The sequence below is a fragment of the Cyprinodon tularosa genome, unplaced genomic scaffold, assembly GCF_016077235.1.
Source record: "Cyprinodon tularosa strain WSP-4 unplaced genomic scaffold, ASM1607723v1 ctg1033, whole genome shotgun sequence".
Taxonomy (NCBI): Eukaryota; Metazoa; Chordata; class Actinopteri; order Cyprinodontiformes; family Cyprinodontidae; genus Cyprinodon; species Cyprinodon tularosa.
In genome coordinates, this window is record NW_024037820.1 from 80305 (window position 1) to 104956 (window position 24652).

General features: G+C 41.4%; 1 protein-coding gene across 1 annotated transcript in view; it reads left to right on the plus strand.

The window, feature by feature from the left end:
• The window catches only part of nedd9 (neural precursor cell expressed, developmentally down-regulated 9), a 50085-nt gene extending 45274 nt beyond the window's left edge, over positions 1–4811 (plus strand). The window contains exons 6-7 of the mRNA XM_038281459.1: positions 2387–2476; positions 3823–4811. Coding sequence (XP_038137387.1) covers positions 2387–2476; positions 3823–4329 — 597 coding nt within the window. The 3' untranslated portion in view covers positions 4330–4811. The remainder of the gene's footprint in view (positions 1–2386; positions 2477–3822) is intronic.
• Positions 4812–24652: the final 19841 nt, after the last annotated feature.

Sequence of the window (24652 nt, forward strand, 5' to 3'; positions counted from 1 at the left end):
CAGGCAGTTAGCCTCGCTGCAGGCAGTTAGCCTCGCTGCAGGCAGTTAGCCTCGCTGCAGGCAGTTAGCCTCGCTGCATGCAGTTAGCCTCGCTGCATGCAGTTAGCCTCGCTGCATGCAGTTAGCCTCGCTGCAGGCAGTTAGCCTCGCTGCATGCAGTTAGCCTCGCTGCAGGCAGTTAGCCTCGCTGCATGCAGATAGCCTCGCTGCAGGCAGTTAGCCTCGCTGCATGCAGTTAGCCTCGCTGCAGGCAGTTAGCCTCGCTGCATGCAGTTAGCCTTGCTGCAGGCAGTTAGCCTCGCTGCATGCAGATAGCCTCGCTGCAGGCAGTTAGCCTCGCTGCATGCAGTTAGCCTCGCTGCATGCAGATAGCCTCGCTGCAGGCAGTTAGCCTCGCTGCATGCAGATAGCCTCGCTGCATGCAGTTAGCCTCGCTGCATGCAGATAGCCTCGCTGCAGGCAGTTAGCCTCGCTGCAGGCAGTTAGCCTCGCTGCATGCAGATAGCCTCGCTGCAGGCAGTTAGCCTCGCTGCATGCAGATAGCCTCGCTGCAGGCAGTTAGCCTCGCTGCATGCAGTTAGCCTCGCTGCATGCAGATAGCCTCGCTGCAGGCAGTTAGCCTCGCTGCATGCAGATAGCCTCGCTGCATGCAGTTAGCCTCGCCGCAGGCAGTTAGCCTCGCTGCAGGCAGTTAGCCTCGCCGCAGGCAGTTAGCCTAGCCTTGTTGCTAAATAATTCTATAAACCTGCCAATCAGCCGCGCTTTCCAACAGACGACTGTGACATCAGCGCTCTGGCGGGAGGTGGTGTGCAAATAGGGTCGTTTCTTAATTCACTAGAAGACGAGTACGAACTCGTCTCCTCACCAAGTCTGTTCCTAAGAAGAACAAATAAAAGTCTGGACTCGGGGAGAACGGGATAACGCAGGATAAATCTGCCAGATTTAACAAAGAAAGGAGCTTAGTTTTTTCAAAATTTATTGTCCAAATTAAATGTCTCCCCAATATCTTTATATATAATAATAATAATAATACATTTTATTTGAAAGCGCCTTATCACAACACCCAAGGACACTGTACAGGCAGATAAAAACATCAAAAACAGGAAGCTAAAAAGTACAAGCATAAAGATGCCACAGAAAACAAAACAGCAGGAAGTAAAATAAAACCAAAGGAAGAAAAGGAAGAGAACAATATTGAAGTGATGCGTAAGAACTAGATGGGATAAGACTGTCTGAACAGGAAAGTTTTGAGTCTGGATTTGAAAAGAGGGAAGGAGTACGGAGATCCGGAGGGAGGGAGTTCCAGAGGTGGGGAGCAGAGCGACTAAATGCCCGGTTCCCCATTGTGACCAGACGGGCCGAGGGAACGGAGAGCTGGAAGGAGTGGGAGGATCTTAGGGAGCGGATGGGGGTTTTAACGTGAAGGAGATCTGAGATGTAAGATGGAGCCAAGCTGTGGAGGGCCTTGAATGTAGTTAGGAGGAGTTTGAAGAGGATTCTTTGTTTGATGGGGAGCCAGTGGAGTTGTTGCAGGATGGGAGTGATATGATGAGAAATGGGGGTCCGAGTGATCAGGCGTGCTGCAGAGTTTTGGAGGAGCTGTAGTTTCTGGAGGGACTTGTTTGGAAGGCCAAAAAGAAGTGAGTTACAGTAATCGATGCGTGAAGTGATGAGACTGTGAACAAGAATGGCGGTAGTTTGGGGAGTGAGGGAGGGACGGAGACGAGAGATGTTACGCAGATGGAAGTAGGGAGACCGGGTGATGTTGTTAATGTGGGACTGGAAGGAGAGGGTGCTGTCGAGGACGACACTCAGACTCTTAACCTGAGGGGAGGGGAGGACAGTTGAATCATTGATGGTAATCGAGAAGTTATTCGTTTTGGAGAGAGTGGGAGGTGTGCCTACTAGGAGGACTTCGGTTTTAGAGCTATTCAATTTGAGGAAGTTGGATGAGAACCAAGAATGGATTTCTTGGAGACAGAGGGTGAGGGAGATGGTTGAGTAGAAAGGTAGAGCTGGGTGTCGTCCGCGTAGCAGTGGAATTTGATATATATATATATATATATATATATATATATATATATATATATATATATATATATATATATATATATATATATATTCCACACAGACCATTCAGAAAAAAAATGTATCTGTTCGTTCAGCCAAATGATTGGATTAGATCTGCTGAATCCATCAATCAGACCAATCCTTCTGCTTCTTCCTCCACAGTGTTTTCCAGGTTCTATTTTCACTCTGATCGCTCTCAGGGAATCAATGCTGTTTATTGGACATAATAGAATCTATTTTAGGAATTATTCCAGGCTGTCTGCTGTAGCTTCATGTCTGCAGCTTAATCTGAATTTCTGCCGTTTCTCCTCTGAAGGGAAAAGAGGACTTTGAACGTCAGCAGAAGGAGCTGCTGGAGAAGGAGAACATTATCAAGCAGAGTCCGGTGCAGCTGGGTCAGGAACAGGTGAGACGCCTCAGACCTTTAACCCCTTAAAAGCCCAGAGCGTCTTAGGAGCAAATTCCACCTGAAATAAAATATGTTACTTTAAGTAGCTCTAATTTAATGCTTTTTAATGCTGTTAGGAATAATTTTCTTGCCATACATAAGTAGCCATGACTCTCATTGAATTTAGCATTTTCCCATCCTCTAGCTTTTCTCCGCCTCCAGCTGGCTTTCCGAACATACGATCAAACAGAAGCAGTTATATCTGATATAATACATGTTTTTATAATCTTTTTTTTTTATAAATCATTATAAATGCCACTCTAATCCCATTTAATAATTGTTATTGCCAATTAAGGCAAATACAATTGTTTGTATTTGTTTGACAGAAAGTTATGAGGAATATTTTTCACTATTTCAAATGTCACTTTGTCTTATTTATAGGTGATTAAACAGAGAAAAAAATGAAAAATATTTTGCCTCGCCAAATATTTTCCAAAGCAAACTCTGCAAAACAGCATTAGAAACTCTGGATGCACCGTCAGACTTTATAGATCCACATCTTGACTAAAACTCAAGCTAATTTGATCTGAATAAGTTGAAGCATGTTTGTTCCACAAAGGTTTCAGTGAGCAGAGTGCGAGGCGGAAATGGGATTTTGGCATATGGCCGAAAGTACAAAAATGCATTTTTTTCCACTCATAAAAGGGAATCTGGTCAGACAAATACGCTGAATTCCATTATTGGAATGAGACAAAGCCTTTGATCCTAAGATTTAGTATTTATTTCATTGAAATTTACCAATAATATCACCAAACTGAATAGAAAATAAGAATAACAGAGCAAACTTAAAAATTCGACTGCCAAAAATTGAGCTGCAAAAAAAAATTTTCTGCAAAAAAATTCAGCTGCAAAAAAAGTGCCTGCAAAAAGTTTGTGTGCAAAACTTTTTACGTGCAAAAAATTGGACTGCAAAAAAATTCAGCTGCAAAAAAAAAAATGCCTGAATAGAAAATAAGAATAACAGAGCAAACTTATGTAACGCATTCACATCGCCTGAAATGGTCGCAAAATTACCTCCCACCCCTCCTTGGAAAGGTCCGAGCCTCTAGTTTGCAGTGATGGCGGCCATTAGGGGGCGTGGCTAAAGATGAATAGCTGCTGTTGAAGTAATGCATGTCAGCTGGAATTTTAAATCTCATATTATTTGTTTACGAGGCTATAAAACAAACAGCACTTGTGAAAAAATATTTTTGAAATCTGGTTTAGAAATTTTAAATCCCCGTTTGAAAGGCGTGTGGATGAAACACCATGTGACTGCGTTTTAGCCATTTCTATACATAGATCTTTCCTTCTATCCTTCTCAGATCAATCAGTTTAAGAAGCTGGAGCAGGAAGTGATCCGACCCGTGGAGAACGACATCACGCAGTGGATCCCCCCCTCCCCCTCAGACTCCTCCGCCCGCGTGTGCGCCCGGGACCGCCAGCTGCTCGGCTTCTACTCGGCTCAGTGCGAGCAGCACTTCTCCACCCTCCTCAGCGCCGTGGACGCCTTCTTCGGCTGCGTCAGGGCCGGACAACCCCCCCGGATCTTCGTGGCCCACAGCAAGTTCGTCATCCTCAGCGCGCACAAGCTGGTGTTCATCGGGGACACGCTGTCCCGCCAGGCGTCCGCCCCCGAGGTGGCCAACCGGGTGATGAACTCCAGCAACGTGCTGTGTGACCTGCTGAAGACGGTGGTGGCGGCCACCAAAACGGCCGCCCTGAACTACCCCAACACCGCCGCCATCCAGGAGATGGTGGACCGGGTCACGGACCTGTCGCACCACGCGCAGCAGTTCAAAGAGCAGCTGCTGCAAATGGCCGCTCTGTGATTCCCCCAGAAACTGCTAATATATAATCCTGGTAAATGTAAATATTCATTGCTCCCATCCTGCTGTAAATACTCGGTTCTGTAAATATCTGCCGTTTTCTGTGTAGATAGTTTTCTAATGTTAGCGTAGCCGCAGTCGCTGCGTCTCTGCGGGAAGTTTTCCAGAACATTCCTAATGAAGCACCTTACGAGCTGCTTTTCCATCTTCCTCCGTACGGATCGCTGCGTTTTTCTGTAAATCATGTCAGTCTGTGGAACACGCCACAAAGTAAACGCCTCTTCTCAACAAACAGCTGTTTGGTCTTTTCTTCTTCTGCCGGGTCTCCGGTCTGCTGTGGTCCATCCCATGAACATCTAAGCTGTAGCTACCAGATCTGCTCGGGGCCCCGCCCCTTATTATGATGTCATCATACGGCAACTTCACACGGACAAACTGTATTGCATCCGTTTCTTAAGAATAAATTCTCTTGTGGAGTCTCAACACATTATATGAATATTGGATATTATTTCACATTTCATTGGCGATCTAAAGTAGCCGAAAGTAGAAAACGATCATTGTCAGTTTTGTGTACACCGAATTTTAAACACAGAATTTTTTTACACAGTGAATTCCTCACACAGAATTTTTAACTGGTGAAAATTCAGCTGCAAAAAAAATCAGCTGCAAAAGATTCTGCTGCAAAAAATTCAGTTGCAAAAAATTTTACTTGCACAAAATTCAGCCACAAAAAATTGGACTGCACAAAAATTCAGCTGAAAAAAATTTTGCCTGCACAAAATTCAGCTTAAGAAAATCAGCTGCAAAAGATTCTGCTGCAAAATTAAGTTGCCAAAAATTTACCTGCAAAAAATTCAGTTGCAAAAAATTTTACATGCACAAAATTCAGCCACAAAAAATTCGAATGCAAAAAAATTCAGCTGCAAAAAATGTGACTACAAAAATTTTACTTGCACAAAATTCAACCACAAAAAATTCAACTGCAAAAAAATTCAGCTGCAAATAAATTTGCCTGCACAAAATTCAGCTGCAAAAAAAATTAGACTGCAAAAATTTTACTTGCACAAAATTCAACCACAAAAAATTCAACTGCAAAAAAATTCAGCTGCAAATAAATTTGCCTGCACAAAATTCAGCTGCAAAAAAATGTGCCTGCAAAAAATTTCCTTGCACAAAATTCGGCCACAAAAAATCCGACTGCAAAAAAATTCAGCTGCAAAAAATTCGACTGCAAAAAATTCAGATGCAGAAAAAATTTGCCCGCACAAAATTCAGCTGCTAATTTTGTCAAAAAAAAGAAAGTTTGCCACCAGCCGCTTCTTCCGGATCAAACCAAGAGCCTTGGCAGACAGGGGTGCTGCATTAGCTGTTATTTCACCCAGATGAAAAACTCTAATGGCCGTCTATTAGTAGCTACCTGACGTTTTGTAATCATATCTATTTAACAAGAAAAACTCATTCAGCTTCATTCAGCCGGAATGAAATTCCCCCCCAGACATGTCCGCGAAAAAAGAGGACGTCTGGTCCCCCTACCATATCAACAATCTGATGTTTCAGTGAGCGAGTGCTTGTTGCTATGATGCGTCTTTGCTCAGCAGCTTGGCTCGTTGTAAACCAACCAATCAGAGCACAGCTCATCTAAATATTCATGATCACACCATAAAAGGAAGAAAACCTGTCATTTCATTCTAGGGCTTTTAACCAGGCTGCATTAGGGCTCATAGAACAGCTAATATGCCATTTTCAGCCCAACCAATGTTACACACCCTATTAGAGACCTGAAGGACCAGATACCCTATAGAATCATTCTATCGCCCTATTAGAGACCTGAAGGACCAGATACCCTATAGAATCATTCTATCACCCTATTAGAGACCTGAAGGACCAGATACTCTATAGAATCATTCCATCACCCTATTAGAGACCTGAAGGACCAGATACTCTATAGAATCATTCTATCACCCTATTAGAGACCTGAAGGATAAGATTGATCTTATTAAAAATAAGATCATAAGCACTCCTCTATCCGCGATTGTACCTGAGGTAGTCATGGAATCTGAACTGGGTTTAGACTGCTTTGATCCAGTTGAACTCTCTGAATTAGCAAAATTATTGTCTTCATCTAATCCTTCAACTTGTATGTTAGATCCAGTTCCAACCAGGTTATTTAAGGAGGTATTCCCTTTGATCTCCTCCTCCATTTTAGATGTGATTAATCTATCTCTGTTACAGGGATATGTACCTAAAGCTTTTAAGGTTGCTGTAATTAAACCTCTGCTTAAGAAACCGTCTCTTGACCCAGATGACTTGGTCAATTATAGACCTATATCCAATCTTCCTTTCTTATCCAAAATTCTTGAGAAAGTAGTTGCCAAACAAGTTTGCGATCACTTCCACCATAATGAACTTTTTGAAGAGTTTCAGTCTGGCTTTAGAGCTCATCATAGCACTGAAACAGCTCTGGTGAAAGTCACTAATGATATTCTCATGGCCTCAGATAATGGACTTGTATCTGTGCTCGTCCTGTTGGATCTTAGTGCTGCATTTGATACAGTTGACCATAATATTCTTTTAGAAAGACTTGAATATTTTGTTGGAATTAAAGGAACAGCACTAGACTGGTTTAAATCTTATCTATCTGATCGAATTCAGTTTGTTCATGTTAATGATAGATCTTCAACACGCTCAAAGGTTACCTGTGGAGTACCACAGGGATCAGTGCTAGGACCAATTCTCTTTACTTTATACATGCTCCCAATTGGTAGAATTATTAGACAGCATGGGATTAATTTCCACTGTTATGCTGATGATACCCAGCTATATCTGTCTATAAATCCAGATGAAGCTAACCCATTACATAGATTACAGGCATGTCTTGAAGACATAAAAACCTGGATGACTCTTAACTTTCTGCTTCTGAATGCAGACAAAACAGAAGTTATAGTCTTTGGACCAGAGTCTCTGAAAAAGAAACTGATTAGCCAGTCACTTCATTTGGATGGGATTAAACTGATTTCAGATAATAAAGTAAAAAATCTTGGTGTTGTTTTTGATCAGGACCTGTCATTTAAATCCCACATCAAAGAGGTTTCTAGAATTTCCTTCTTTCATCTGAGGAACATTGCAAAAATTAGAAATATCCTGTCCAGGGGTGATGCTGAGAAACTAGTCCATGCATTTGTTACTTCAAGGCTGGACTATTGTAATTCTTTACTATCAGGAAGTCCACAAACTGTAGTTAAAAGCCTTCAGCTGATCCAAAATGCTGCAGCCAGAGTTCTAATGAAAATTAAAAAGAGAGATCATATCTCGCCTATCCTGGCTTCTCTTCATTGGCTTCCTGTTAAATCAAGAATAGAATTTAAAATCCTCCTTCTCACATATAAAGCCTTAAATGGCCAAGCTCCATCTTATATCAGAGATCTGATTGTTCCTTATGTTCCTAACAGAGCACTTCGCTCTCAATCTGCAGGTTTACTAGTGGTTCCTAGAATTTCTAAAAGTAGAATGGGAGGCAGATCTTTTAGTTATCAGGCTCCTCTCCTGTGGAACCAACTACCAGTTTTAGTCCGTGAGGCAGACACCCTGTCTACTTTTAAGTCTAGGCTTAAAACTTTCATTTTTGATAAAGCTTCTAGTTAGAGTGGCTCAGGTTATCCTGAGCTATCTCTATAGTTATGCTGCTATAGGCTTAGACTTTTGGAGGACATAGGGACCCCCATTTCATCATTCTGCTTCATTCTCTCTCTGTTCTCCTATTCTGCAGAATCTGTTAGTTCAATCTCTAACCTTCTGCTCTCTCTGCTTTTCCTCAGAGTAGCTTTGCCTCGTCTGTTCCTGTTTGGCTGTGACGTCATCCTGGAAAAAAATATCAGCTGTGCTGCTTCTATCAACACCCTTGTTAATAGATGTTGGAGATCGGCCTGTTTTCCAGTGTGGTCCTGTTTCTCTGACCGTGACTGAGTGGATGTGCTCTCTTCGTCCTCTGGCATGGGAGCTGCCTCGGAGCTCGTCTGCCTGGCTGTGTGTTTCCTGGACGGGGCCGCCTTTTACAGCTGCTTTTTGTATCTCTGCTTCTGTCTCCTTGAACCCCAGTCGGCCTCGGCAGATGGCCGCTCACACTGAGCCTGGTTCTGCTGGAGGTTTCTTCCTGTTAAAAGGGAGTTTTTCCTCTCCACTGTCGCTACAAGCATGCTTAGTTTGGGGGATTGTATTTGAGTCAATGAGTCAATGCAATCAACTGGTTTTCCTTAGATAGAAAACTTTGTATCAATTTGATCTGGTTGAACTGTAAAGTGCCTTGAGATGACATGTGTTGTGAATTTGGCGCTATATAAATAAACTGAATTGAATTGAATTGAATTGAATTGAAGGACCAGATACCCTATAGAATCATTCTATCACCCTATTAGAGACCTGAAGGACCAGATACCTTATAGAATCATTCTATCACCCTATTAGAGACCTGAAGGACCAGATACCCGATAGAATCATTCTATCACCCTATTAGAGACCTGAAGGACCAGATACCCTATAGAATCATTCTATCACCCTATTAGAGACCTGCAGGACCAGATACCCTATAGAATCATTCTATCACCCTATTAGAGACCTGAAGGACCAGATACCCTATAGAATCATTCTATCACCCTATTAGAGACCTGAAGGACCAGATACCCTATAGAATCATTCTATCACCCTATTAGAGACCTGAAGGACCAGATACCTTATAGAATCATTCTATCACCCTATTAGAGACCTGAAGGACCAGATACCCGATAGAATCATTCTATCACCCTATTAGAGACCTGAAGGACCAGATACCCGATAGAATCATTCTATCACCCTATTAGAGACCTGAAGGACCAGATACCCTATAGAATCATTCTATCACCCTATTAGAGACCTGAAGGACCAGATACCCTATAGAATCATTCTATCACCCTATTAGAGACCTGAAGGACCAGATACCCTATAGAATCATTCTATCACCCTATTAGAGACCTGAAGGACCAGATACCCGATAGAATCATTCTATCACCCTATTAGAGACCTGAAGGACCAGATACCCTATAGAATCATTCTATCACCCTATTAGAGACCTGAAGGACCAGATACCCGATAGAATCATTCTATCACCCTATTAGAGACCTGAAGGACCAGATACCCGATAGAATCATTCTATCACCCTATTAGAGACCTGAAGGACCAGATACCCGATAGAATCATTCTATCACCCTATTAGAGACCTGAAGGACCAGATACCCTATAGAATCATTCTATCACCCTATTAGAGACCTGAAGGACCAGATACCCTATAGAATCTTTCTATCACCCTATTAGAGACCTGAAGGACCAGATACCCTATAGAATCATTCTATCACCCTATTAGAGACCTGAAGGACCAGACACCCTATAGAATCATTCTATCACCCTATTAGAGACCTGAAGGACCAGATACCCGATAGAATCATTCTATCACCCTATTAGAGACCTGAAGGACCAGATACCCGATAGAATCATTCTATCACCCTATTAGAGACCTGAAGGACCAGATACCCGATAGAATCATTCTATCACCCTATTAGAGACCTGAAGGACCAGATACCCTATAGAATCATTCTATCACCCTATTAGAGACCTGAAGGACCAGATACCCTATAGAATCATTCTATCACCCTATTAGAGACCTGAAGGACCAGATACCCTATAGAATCATTCTATCACCCTATTAGAGACCTGAAGGACCACATACCCTATAGAATCATTCCATCACCCTATTAGAGACCTGAAGGACCAGATACCCTATAGAATCATTCTATCACCCTATTAGAGACCTGAAGGACCAGATACCCGATAGAATCATTCTATCACCCTATTAGAGACCTGAAGGACCAGATACTCTATAGAATAATTCTATCACCCTATTAGAGACCTGAAGGACCAGATACCCTATAGAATCATTCTATCACCCTATTAGAGACCTGAAGGACCAGATACCCTATAGAATCATTCTATCACCCTATTAGAGACCTGAAGGACCAGATACCCTATAGAATCATTCTATCACCCTATTAGAGACGTGAAGGACCAGATACCCTATAGAATCATTCTATCGCACTATTAGAGACCTGAAGGACCAGATACCCTATAGAATCATTCTATCACCCTATTAGGGACCTGAAGGACCAGATACCCTATAGAATCATTCTATCACCCTATTAGGGACCTGAAGGACCAGATACCCTATAGAATCATTCCATCACCCTATTAGAGACCTGAAGGACCAGATACCCTATAGAATCATTCTATCACCCTATTAGAGACCTGAAGGACCAGATACTCTATAGAATCATTCCATCACCCTATTAGAGACCTGAAGGACCAGATACTCTATAGAATCATTCTATCACCCTATTAGAGACCTGAAGGACCAGATACTCTATAGAATCATTCTATCACCCTATTAGAGACCTGAAGGACCAGATACCCTATAGAATCATTCTATCACCCTATTAGAGACCTGAAGGACCAGATACCCTATAGAATCATTCTATAACCCTATTAGAGACCTGAAGGACCAGATACCCTATATAATCATTCTATCGCCCTATTAGAGACCTGAAGGACCAGATACCCTATAGAATCATTCTATCGCCCTATTAGAGACCTGAAGGACCAGATACCCTATAGAATCATTCTATCGCCCTATTAGAGACCTGAAGGACCAGATACCCTATAGAATCATTCTATCACCCTATTAGAGACCTGAAGGACCAGATACCCTATAGAATCATTCTATCACCCTATTAGAGACCTGAAGGACCAGATACCCTATAGAATCATTCTATCACCCTATTAGAGACCTGAAGGACCAGATACCCGATAGAATCATTCTATCACCCTATTAGAGACCTGAAGGACCAGATACCCTATAGAATCATTCTATCACCCTATTAGAGACCTGAAGGACCAGATACCCGATAGAATCATTCTATCACCCTATTAGAGACCTGAAGGACCAGATACCCTATAGAATCATTCTATCACCCTATTAGAGACCTGAAGGACCAGATACCCTATAGAATCATTCTATCACCCTATTAGAGACCTGAAGGACCAGATACCCGATAGAATCATTCTATCACCCTATTAGAGACCTGAAGGACCAGATACCCTATAGAATCATTCTATCACCCTATTAGAGACCTGAAGGACCAGATACCCGATAGAATCATTCTATCACCCTATTAGAGACCTGAAGGACCAGATACCCGATAGAATCATTCTATCACCCTATTAGAGACCTGAAGGACCAGATACCCGATAGAATCATTCTATCACCCTATTAGAGACCTGAAGGACCAGATACCCTCTAGAATCATTCTATCACCCTATTAGAGACCTGAAGGACCAGATACCCTATAGAATCATTCTATCACCCTATTAGAGACCTGAAGGACCAGATACCCTATAGAATCATTATATCACCCTATTAGAGACCTGAAGGACCAGATACCCAATAGAATCATTCTATAACCCTATTAGAGACCTGAAGGACCAGATACCCTATAGAATCATTCTATCACCCTATTAGAGACCTGAAGGACCAGATACCCTATAGAATCATTCTATCACCCTATTAGAGACCTGAAGGACCAGATACCTTATAGAATCATTCTATCACCCTATTAGAGACCTGAAGGACCAGATACCCGATAGAATCATTCTATCACCCTATTAGAGACCTGAAGGACCAGATACCCTATAGAATCATTCTATCACCCTATTAGAGACCTGAAGGACCAGATACCCGATAGAATCATTCTATCACCCTATTAGAGACCTGAAGGACCAGATACCCTATAGAATCATTCTATCACCCTATTAGAGACCTGAAGGACCAGATACCCGATAGAATCATTCTATCACCCTTCTAGAGACCTGAAGGACCAGATACCCTATAGAATCATTCTATCACCCTATTAGAGACCTGAAGGACCAGATACCCGATAGAATCATTCTATCACCCTATTAGAGACCTGAAGGACCAGATACCCTATAGAATCATTCTATCACCCTATTAGAGACCTGAAGGACCAGATACCCTATAGAATCATTCTATCACCCTATTAGAGACCTGAAGGACCAGATACCCGATAGAATCATTCTATCACCCTATTAGAGACCTGAAGGACCAGATACCCTATAGAATCATTCTATCACCCTATTAGAGACCTGAAGGACCAGATACCCGATAGAATCATTCTATCACCCTATTAGAGACCTGAAGGACCAGATACCCTATAGAATCATTCTATCACCCTATTAGAGACCTGAAGGACCAGATACCCTATAGAATCATTCTATCACCCTATTAGAGACCTGAAGGACCAGATACCTTATAGAATCATTCTATCACCCTATTAGAGACCTGAAGGACCAGATACCCGATAGAATCATTCTATCACCCTATTAGAGACCTGAAGGACCAGATACCCGATAGAATCATTCTATCACCCTATTAGAGACCTGAAGGACCAGATACCCTATAGAATCATTCTATCACCCTATTAGAGACCTGAAGGACCAGATACCCGATAGAATCATTCTATCACCCTATTAGAGACCTGAAGGACCAGATACCCTATAGAATCATTCTATCACCCTATTAGAGACCTGAAGGACCAGATACCCGATAGAATCATTCTATCACCCTATTAGAGACCTGAAGGACCAGATACCCTATAGAATCATTCTATCACCCTATTAGAGACCTGAAGGACCAGATACCCGATAGAATCTTTCTAACACCCTATTAGAGACCTGAAGGACCAGATACCCTATAGAATCATTATATCACCCTATTAGAGACTTGAAGGACCAGATACCCGATAGAATCATTCTATCACCCTATTAGAGACCTGAAGGACCAGATACCTGATAGAATCATTCTATCACCCTATTAGAGACCTGAAGGACCAGATACCCAATAGAATCATTCTATCACCATATTAGAGACCTGAAGGACCAGATACCCTATAGAATCATTTTATCACCCTATTAGAGACCTGAAGGACCAGATACCCTATAGAATCATTCTATCACCCTATTAGAGACCTGAAGGACCAGATACCCTTTAGAATCATTATATCACCCTATTAGAGACCTGAAGGACCAGATACCCGATAGAATCATTCTATAACCCTATTAGAGACCCGAAGGACCAGATACCCTATAGAATCATTCTATCACCCTATTAGAGACCTGAAGGACCAGATACCCGATAGAATCATTCTATCACCCTATTAGAGACCCGAAGGACCAGATACCCTATAGAATCATTCTATCACCCTATTAGAGACCTGAAGGACCAGATACCCTATAGAATCATTCTATCACCCTATTAGAGACCTGAAGGACCAGATACCCTATAGAATCATTCTATCACCCTATTAGAGACCTGAAGGACCAGATACCCTATAGAATCATTCTATCACCCTATTAGAGACCTGAAGGACCAGATACCCTATAGAATCATTCTATCACCCTATTAGAGACCTGAAGGACCAGATACCCTATAGAATCATTCTATCACCCTATTAGAGACCTGAAGGACCAGATACCCGATAGAATCATTCCATCACCCTATTAGAGACCTGAAGGACCAGATACCCTATAGAATCATTCCATCACCCTATTAGAGACCTGAAGGACCAGATACTCTATAGAATCATTCCATCACCCTATTAGAGACCTGAAGGACCAGATACTCTATAGAATCATTCCATCACCCTATTAGAGACCTGAAGGACCAGATACTCTATAGAATCATTCTATCACCCTATTAGAGACCTGAAGGACCAGATACCCTATAGAATCATTCTATCACCGTATTAGAGACCTGAAGGACCAGATACCCTATAGAATCATTCTATTACCCTATTAGAGACCTGAAGGACCAGATACCCTATAGAATCATTCCATCACCCTATTAGAGACCTGAAGGACCAGATACCCTATAGAATCATTCCATCACCCTATTAGAGACCTGAAGGACCAGATACCCTATAGAATCATTCTATTACCCTATTAGAGACCTGAAGGACCAGATACCCTATAGAATCATTCCATCACCCTATTAGAGACCTGAAGGACCAGATACCCTATAGAATCATTCCATCACCCTATTAGAGACCTGAAGGACCAGATACCCTATAGAATCATTCTATCACCCTATTAGAGACCTGAAGGACCAGATACCCGATAGAATCATTCTATCACCCTATTAGAGACCTGAAGGACCAGATACCCGATAGAATCATTCCATCACCCTATTAGAGACCTGAAGGACCAGATACTCTATAGAATCATTCCATCACCCTATTAGAGACCTGAAGGACCAGATACTCTATAGAATCATTCTATCACCATATTAGAGACCTGAAGGACCAGATACCCTATAGAATCATTCTATCACCCTATTAGAGACCTGAAGGACCAGATACCCTATAGAATCATTCTATTACCCTATTAGAGACCTGAAGGACCAGATGCCCTATAGAATCATTATATCACCCTATTAGAGACCTGAAGGACCAGATACCCTATAGAATCATTCCATCACCCTATTAGAGACCTGAAGGACCAGATACCCTATAGAATCATTCTATCACCCTATTAGAGACCTGAAGGACCAGATACCCTATAGAATCATTCTATCACCCTATTAGAGACCTGAAGGACCAGATGCCCTATAGAATCATTCTATCACCCTATTAGAGACCTGAAGGACCAGATACCCTATAGAATCATTCCATCACCCTATTAGAGACCTGAAGGACCAGATACCCTATAGAATCATTCTATTACCCTATTAGAGACCTGAAGGACCAGATGCCCTATAGAATCATTATATCACCCTATTAGAGACCTGAAGGACCAGATACCCTATAGAATCATTCCATCACCCTATTAGAGACCTGAAGGACCAGATACCCTATAGAATCATTCTATCACCCTATTAGAGACCTGAAGGACCAGATACCCTATAGAATCATTATATCACCCTATTAGAGACCTGAAGGACCAGATACCCTATAGAATCATTCTATCGCCCTATTAGAGACCTGAAGGACCAGATACCCTATAGAATCATTCTATCACCCTATTAGAGACCTGAAGGACCAGATACCCGATAGAATCATTCTATCACCCTATTAGAGACCTGAAGGACCAGATACCCTATAGAATCATTCTATCACCCTATTAGAGACCTGAAGAACCAGATACCCTATAGAATCATTCTATCACTCCTTTAGTGTAAAGATGAGGAGCAGGTCGTACCGCAGATGAGGAAGTTAGTTATCAGAACAGGTCTCAGCTGCCCTGCGTTATGCTGAGTGTGTTAATTGGTTCATTTGATTTGAATTGGGCTGATCGTTGTGCTAAATGTTTGGTTCGTTCCCAGGTTAATAAAATAGGACTTTGATGTGTTCTGCTTTACTAAAGATAAGGAGCAGAAATGTAACATAAACCGAACTAATCAACAAAAGGTAGGAGGAGCCATTGGCTGCAGCTGAAAGGAGGAAATAGACTCAGATTAAATTAAACCGATGATTGAAATCTCCTTTGGTTCTAATTTAATCTGAACATAAAAATCGAGTTAACTTTTTTAATCTTGACGCAGAGTTTAATCCAGGCTGCTGTAGTCGACCCAACGCATCTCAGCTGTCCAGGAAACAGTAGAAACAACTGGAGGCCGTTTCATTTTATAGTTATTATGTAGAAAACATGTTTTTCAATTTTTATATATATAAAAAAGTTTTATTTTGGAATGAAAAAAGGGGGAAATTCCCACAAACTGCACCGATAAACACTATTGATGGATTATTCAGAATAATCTTGGGAAATAGAGGAGGCACTTTCCTAGATTTTATGTTTGATTTTTGTTGTTTAAATATTAATAAATACGTAAAAATGGACGAAAGCATAAATTTTCCTGAAATGTATTTATTTTTATCTAAGAGCTGGAAATGTCCCCAGATTAGATTACAGAAATCTGGTCACTTTATCCTGGCAGCTTTAATCATCCTTTAACCCGGAGGTCTTCAACAGGGGGTCTGCGACCCCTAGGGGGTCCTTGAAGGTACCGCATTGGGGTCCTGAAATTTTTGGTTGATTAGACTTTTTTTTATATTCCCCCTGTAATTTTTTCCACTAATTGAAATGTCTTTAAATCCACATGAACATGAATTGAACAGACTGTAGTAAACAGATAAATGGAGGCAGAAGATGTCTGTAGTGGCGATTGTTTGTCAAACCAAACATCCAATAAAGTTCCAATAAGCCGCTATAGCCACTGGGGTCATGTTTTCTTGACGCAGGCAAAAGAAGTTGAAGTCCAAACTTGTATTTCCTATATTTTTTGCAACATTACAGAGTTCAAACATTCTTTACTCTATCACCTCTCTTGCGCTGGTAAAACCCCATAGGCCCCTAACCTAAACGCCTGCTGGTCCTTACCAGGCTCCTACAGTTATAGAAAGTGGACCGCCCACATTTCTTCCTGTTTTACATAAAATAAAAAAATAAAAAAAGTGATAAAACAACAAAAAATAATAAATACACAAAATTCAACAATTAACCTATAAATAAAGTCTGTAAATAATACAAAAAATATATAAGTTTAGGAATTAACACAATTCAAATGGATAAAGAAATAAAGAATAAATAGCTCCAACAATGTCTTTCAGTCATCGATGCTCACATTCAGAGACACACAGGAGCTCTTTCAAGCTGGGCACCGTTTCATTCACAACACCTGTCCCATCAACCAGGAAGCAGGAATACTTTAATAATCCCAGGGAGGGATTACTTTAGTTACATTACTCCATCTGTAATAGAGTGACTATAGGACCAGTTTGATAGAACACCATTTCATACAATATATATAATTAAGGGGGCCCCGCTCCATCTCGTTTGGGGGTCCTTTGCCTGGAAAACGTTGAGGACCCCTGCTTTAACCCTTTATAGGGCACTCAGTGAAATACTTTGCTTTCCAATAGTGTTATTGGAATCCAGGACAAGACCTTATTACCTTTCTAGCATTCAAAAAATATGGAAATTTTTAAGAGAAAATATGTAATAACAAGAAATGAAACATATTAAGATAAATAACAAAAGTGCTTCTAGAAGAAATTCATGAAAAACACTCTGAGACTAGAAGAAATGCATTTTCTTTGGTCCAAAAGAACCTTAAAGGCATCAATGGTGATACTGGCACTTAGATTATTTTAGTTAAGCTAAATATAATTATTAACTAGGCTTATGAACTTTTTAACTTTACTTTTTAACTTTTCAATTAGCTTTTTAGCTTTTTTTTTTTTTTTGACTTGTTTACTTTTTTTTCCAACTTAATTTCCAGTAGGTAATATATCATTCAAGGATTCATCTAATTGGTCAAATTCTAGAATAAGATGTGCAGCCATGTAGCAGGATCTTTGCTGAATTGCCGATATAGATCTAGTGCTTTTAGACGTCACTGAGGGATTGGGGGGATGCATGTGATCAAAACTGGTAACTTGCTCTATAAAGGATTAAAGCCGGAACAATGGGTCCTGGATTGGGCAGAAGGCCTGACAGGTCTGCAGCAGCTCAGACTGGATCCCTTCTGCTGAAGCTGATCAACAGCCAACAGGTGTGGAGACCTTGGAGGCGATCGGGGGGGCAGCGAGCATGAAAGCTCGCTTCACTCGGAGCAGCTCCCCCGTCTCTGCATTTTCCTCGGCTCACCACAGACATTTCCTGTAAAGTATTTGCAGGCTCTGAAATTACAGCTTGGTCTCTCCAGAAGCTGCAGATGGAAATGAAGGGAGCCAAATCTGAGGGAGATGCGGCTTCGCACAGCTCACCATCCAGCCGCGTTCAGTTCCTCCTGATTCTTTCCAGTAGATGGAAACTCTAAAATCTCAGATTTCCACTCCACAAACTCCAAATGCTCACAGACCGTAAAGTTTAACTTTGTGCTGATGTTGCCATATGGAAGCAATGTTTTAATGTCACGCTGGAAGGATAAATGACTTTTATATTCAACTTTCAGAGATGAATGAGAGGGTGAGCAGGAAAATATCAAACTTAGAGCTGCAAACAATCAGTCAGGGACATTTAAAGGCTGACCTGTTCCACTCTGACCGGTTCCATATTTATCTGGTAGGAGGTTTACTGTTCTGGGGAACGAGTACAGCCAGGGGCGGATTTAGGAAATTTGGGGCCCTAGGCAAAGACAGACTGAACTTAGAAAACAACACATAGAACAGACCAATTCTCCAGATATAGAAATGTTAATAGAATAGACATCCATTATCTGTTCTAGGTTGTGTCCCTCTCTTCTTGTCCCTTTTCTTCTTGTTTTCCTCTCTATGTTTTGTACTCAGCTGACTTTTCATGCTGTCTCTAAAGGAATGAAAGATTGTTTCCAAGCACTAAGCTCACTTAGCTGATTGCTCCTTCCTGTGTTTCCAAAAAGGCCAAAGTAAATAACCCAGTCCTTCTTTTCACTGTAGACAAGCCATGATCTGCTTATCTGTTCTCCATTTTTCATTTGGATGAAATAATAGCTGCATGAATCATGACAGCAGACAAGATAGAGGAGAGCAGGAGGCGGGGTTACCAATCTACTCGCTCTGGAGAGCAGAGTTCGCTGCTTTTAGATGTTGTCTCCAAAGTCTCCAGTAGCAGAAAAAAGTCTCTAGATTTGGCGCTAGGAGCTTTTTAGAAATCAAAGTGCTAGAGGGGTCTGAAAAGTGGCTAAATATAGCGACTAATGGAAATTATTGTTGTTGTTTTTTTACTGATTAACGCTAAATTCATTAAATCGCCGCAAACATTTTATTTTTAGGTATAAATAATGATCCATTGATTATTCCTCGCTGAACTGACTTCTCCTTTAAGGGAACCAGGCCTGTTAGATGAGTTCACCTTGATAAACATTGTCTCACTTTCATTGGTTTATTTTCATACATTTTATACTTATTTTTACTTTGGGCAGATTCAAGTTATTTCTTTCACCTTTTTAGGTTTATTAAATGAGGGGAAACAACAATATCGTCCACATGTTTAAATACAACGAACAAAAGTATTTAATAATAAGTTACTTTTTTATGGTGCAGATATTAAATCCGATATTTTTGTTCCACTGCAAATCATTTTGCCTCTGAGTTGTAAATGTGTGTTTAAATAGGTTAGAGACATAAATCCGCTGCAGCTTCAGTGACGGCTTCCAGGTCATTAATCTCTGCATTAAGTTTGAGCGACAGTCTGATGAACTTGGGCCTGAAATGGATTTCCTCCTGCTGGAAGATGCTGCACTCTTCCCCAGCTGTACTGGCTCAGTGTGGATTCCCCACTCTGCATCAGTTTATGCTTTCCAGGCCCCAGACAGTAATTTATGGCAGAAATTAAAAGGTCCAGGTCAGAGAGTTCACTGCAGCGGGTCAAACCTGCAGGGAGGAGCCCAGGAGGAGTCCACCTCTACAACTATGGGAAATACCAAAGACGAATTTATAGAGGTTAAAAAAACTCGGAGGGACTTTTTCTCAAAATATAGACTTTATTTTTTTTAATCTTAAGCTGGTAAATAAAACAAAACAAAACAATAACCTAATTCATCAGCTTAAAATCAGAGTTTTTACGTTTTTGAGATGGATGGATGGATGGATGGATGGATGGATGGATGGATGGATGGATGGATGGATGAGGGATGGATGGATGGATGATGGATGGATGGATGGATGGATGGATGGATGGATGGATGATGGATGGATGGATGGATGGATGATGGATGGATGGATGGATGGATGGATGGATGGATGAGGGATGGATGGATGGATGATGGATGGATGGATGGATGGATGGATGGATGGATGATGGATGGATGGATGGATGGATGGATGAGGGATGGATGGATGATGGATGGATGGATGGATGAGGGATGGATGGATGATGGATGGATGTACAGTGAGACTGAATATCAGAAGATGTTTCAGGCCAATAATTGAAAATAAGGGGAGAACCTGGTTATTTATGGTTATTTATTATTAAAAGAATAAATAAAAATGCAATCAGCAAACTGCACCTTGTTGAATCCGGACGGTTGGGCCTTTTTCTTTGGCACGCTGCCGCCACCTTGTGGTCAAACTGAAGAGGAACAAAAGCAGAACCTGCAAAAAAAGTAATAATAGATAAATCAAATAAAGGTTAGGTTAAATTATTAAAGGCCAAACAGAATAGAGATGGTGTTTGGTTATGAGCAACTCCATCAATATAACATGCAATATATTTCAGCTCATGACTTTTCTAATGAGAAACTCTACAAAAACTACAGCATCAATTTAATAAAGAATTCCTAGATTTTTCGGGCAATCAGAAATCCAGTGAAATAATAGAGATCATTGGGATCAAGTCACGTGTTGTTTGTTTATGTCTTCAATCAGCTGTTTAGGTTTTTAGTCTGACTGACTCTGGAGGGGGAGGGGCTCTGTCTGGTCTGGTCTGGTTGCCAGATCTGCAGATGTTACGCTTTTAGAAACACAAACAGGTTCCAGTTGATTTTCCATCTCTTGCAGAAAGCTGAGAGGAATTTAATCAGATGATCTGATCTCAGCTAAATCAGCTCATTATCTGCTGCAGTTTGAACAGATGTAAAGTTTTACAGATAAATATTCAGTCAAGTAGAACATTTTTACAAAATTTATCAAGTTGGTCTTTAACTTTTCATCCCAATAGGAGTGAAATAATTAACAACAGAGATATTTAGTCCTAAAATTGAATATTTTATTTGTAAAGAAACTGAGACATAATTTTATTACCCATAAATCATCCCTTTCTGCTGTGGTGAGGTTACAGGTTAATAATTGATGAGAGGCAGATCTTTTAGTTCTCAGGCTCCTCTCCTGTGGAACCAACTACCAGTTTTAGTCCGTGAGGCAGACACCCTGTCTACTTTAAGGCTAGGCTTAAAACTTTCCTTTTTGATAAAGCTTCTAGTTAGAGTGGCTCAGGTTATCCTGAGCTATCTCTATAGTTCTGCTGCTATAGGCTTAGACTGCTGGAGGACATAGGGACCCCTTTTTCATCATTCTGCTTCATTCTATCTCTATTCTCCCACTCTGCAGAATCTGTTAGTTCAATCTCTAACGTTCTGCTCTCTCTGCTTTTCCTCATAGTAGCTTCATCTGGTCTGTTCCTGTTTGGCTGTGACTCCATCCTGGAGAGAAATATCAGCTGTGCTGCTGCCATCAACACCTTTGTTTCTAGATGTTGGAGCTTGGCCTGTTTTCCAGTGTAGTCCTGTTTCTCTGACTGTGACTAACTGGATGTGCTCTCTTCATCCTCTGACATGGGAGCTGGCTCGGAGCTCGTCTGCCTGGCTGTGTGTTTCCTGGACGGGGCCGCCTGTGGAGCTGGTTGACAGTTGCCTTTTGTATCTATGCTTCTTTTTCTATGTCTGCTTCTGTCTCCTTGAACCCCAGTGGGCCTCAGCAGATGGCCGCTCACACTGAGCCTGGTTCTGCTGGAGGTTTCTTCCTGTTCAAAGGGAGTTTTTCCTCTCCACTGTCGCTACAAGCATGCTTAGTGTGAGGGATTGCTGAAGAGTCAATGAGTCGATGCAATCAGCTGGTTTTCCTTAGATAGAAAACTTTGAATCAATCTGACTGGATGATCTGGTTGAACTGGAAAGTGACCTGAGATGACATGATGTGAATTGGAGCTATAGAAATAAACTGAATTCAATTAGAAGAAAATAAGGAGATCTTTTTAGAAACAGAAAATCAGAATTATTAGTTTTATTCATTTATTATCTATTTCTTAGAAAACTGAATTGAAAATAAATCTAAAAGGAAATGAAGACAAAGGATAAATCAAAGTTTTTCACTGGTTTATACCATTAAAAGGGGATTTTAAAAGAGTTAGAAAACATTTGAACCTATTTTTCTATTTCATACTTTAATTTAATTTTTTTTCTTTAGGAAATTAGTCTGTTTCTTCAATCATCTGTTTTCTTCCTAATAGTTTATCTAAACTGGATTCATCTCTTTCCTTTCAGCAGCTTCCTGCCTGCACCGTTTGCGGTTTTCTCCTTCAGGACCTGGCAACCCGTCTGCAGCCGTTTCCTGCAGGAAACCTCCTCGCTCTGCAGACCCACGGACACGCAGGGAATGGATCGTGATTTTCTCCACATCTGGGGCAGTAAATGAAGATAATGATCCGGAGTGAGGTGAGAGGAAGCAGGCGGGTCGGTCCAGCTGGTCAGGCCGCTCTGGAGGCTCTGCTGCAGGGCTGCAGGCTGCATTGAGGCTCGGCTGCTGGACGCTTCTCAATGAGCGGAAACTCGGAGCTCCTCTGTGTGGAAACAGTTTCCGCCTCTGATGGAAAATATAACATTTATCTCATAATTTAATTTACCTGTGGGATTAAAATTTTTTTTTTGATTTGCATTATTATAACTAAGATTGAGCTTATTACTGAGAAATAGAATAAAGTCCTGTGTGGGGTGGGGGGGATTTACCATTAGGCAATGCTAGGACCCCAAGTTCCTGGGGGCCCCATAAAACTCTGTTTCCATGTATAGTTAATACAACTATTCCTTATTTGTTCACATTAATTATGTTTTTGATAAAAGTCCTTTGGCTAAAATTCCATCAGAACGCTGATAATATTAAGTGTGTCTCAGCCCCCCCCCCCCCTTCAGTGTCCACCATATTGGATCAGTCCATTTGCTGCACATTTTCAGAAAGGTCCAAACAGACAGCAGCAAACCATTTGAAAACAAACCATGCAAAGAGCAGTGTTGCCAACTTAGCGCTTGTTACGTCCACCAAGGGCACAACATATTTGAGGACACGAGACAAAAAGATGAGGGTTCAAAAAAATATTTTATTTATAAATTCTCTCCTCTTTAGTTTTCTTTGCCCAGCTTCTTCTGATTTTCTGTGAAGAAAATAAAGTTAGAGGCCCTCAGATCCCGTGCCCCAAAGGAATCAAAAAATAAAAACCCAAAAGTAACAACAGAAAGTTGGACCTGGCAAGCCGATCAAACAGAACAAAACGGTACAGCAGGGGGCCAACCCTATACAGGGCCGTCGAAGCCCCTACTGGTACCGGACTAAAGCACAAAAATAACCTAAGCAAAAGAAAAATCGAAAATAGGACAACCGGTCCCACCAGGCCAAAACCACAAGAAAAAAGTAAGCAACGGCTAACCAAAATACCGCATGGCAGGCTGGAACGTCCGCTGCGGGCCGCAGCGACAAGACAAGTGCGCACCGCGCACGGTGGAACGAGGGGAAGCAGGTGGAAAAGCGGCGTCCAGGCGAAGATGGGAAGGAACGCGCCAACATGCCGAAAGCCAGCCTATTTATAGGCGGACGACAGCACCACAAATTTACGTAATTAACTGGTCAAAAGAATTATTCAACTCCCAATTGATTTCTAAAAAGCTCCTAGCGCCAAATCTAGAGACTTTTTTCTGCTACTGGAGACTTTGGAGACAACATCTAAAAGCAGCGAACTCTGCTCTCCAGAGCCAGTAGAGTGTAACCCCGCCTCCTGCTCTCCTCTATCTTGTCTGCTGTCATGATTCTAGGATTATAAAAAAACTTATTTTGCTGTAAGGTTTCTACATTCTAAGTTAATTTAGGCGTTAATAAACTGTTTCAGAGGAGTGATCATAGCGCTCTGCATCAGCAGTGCTGCGTCTGACTTCCTGCCAGCTCCCAGATCAGCTTCTCTCATTGGTTGACTACCTACTTTTCATTAATGAAAAAATGTCTGGTGGGAATTTCAAAATCGTCCAGGATTTTGGTCGACTGCAGTGCAGCAGAATCGAGCTGTCAGCAGCGCGGTGAAGTTGGTTTCAAGTTGGATATCAAGCTCCGCAGAGTCAGTGGGATCTAGCAAACAGATGATCCGACTGAGGCACTCTGACGTGGTGCAGTTAGGGACCGTCAACAAATATTTGAACCTTCTACTACTTTAGCCAGATGTGGAAAAGTAATTTTTATTCTATTTCAAGCCTTTGTATATTTTTGTCTGTGTGAGACAGGCGGGGGGGAAGCGTACCGTCACTGGGTCGGGTCGGTCGCCCCGTCTGAAAACAAGAATTTCGTATTTTTTGTTTTTGTAAATAAACTGCTCCACCTGTGTCCCTCTGACACTAAGATGCATGACCTTTGACCTTGTTTTTCTCTTTAGTTTCATAGAAAAATACTTCCAGAAAGATAAAATGAGAGAGAATGAGAAAACAACAACTATTTCAAGAAATATG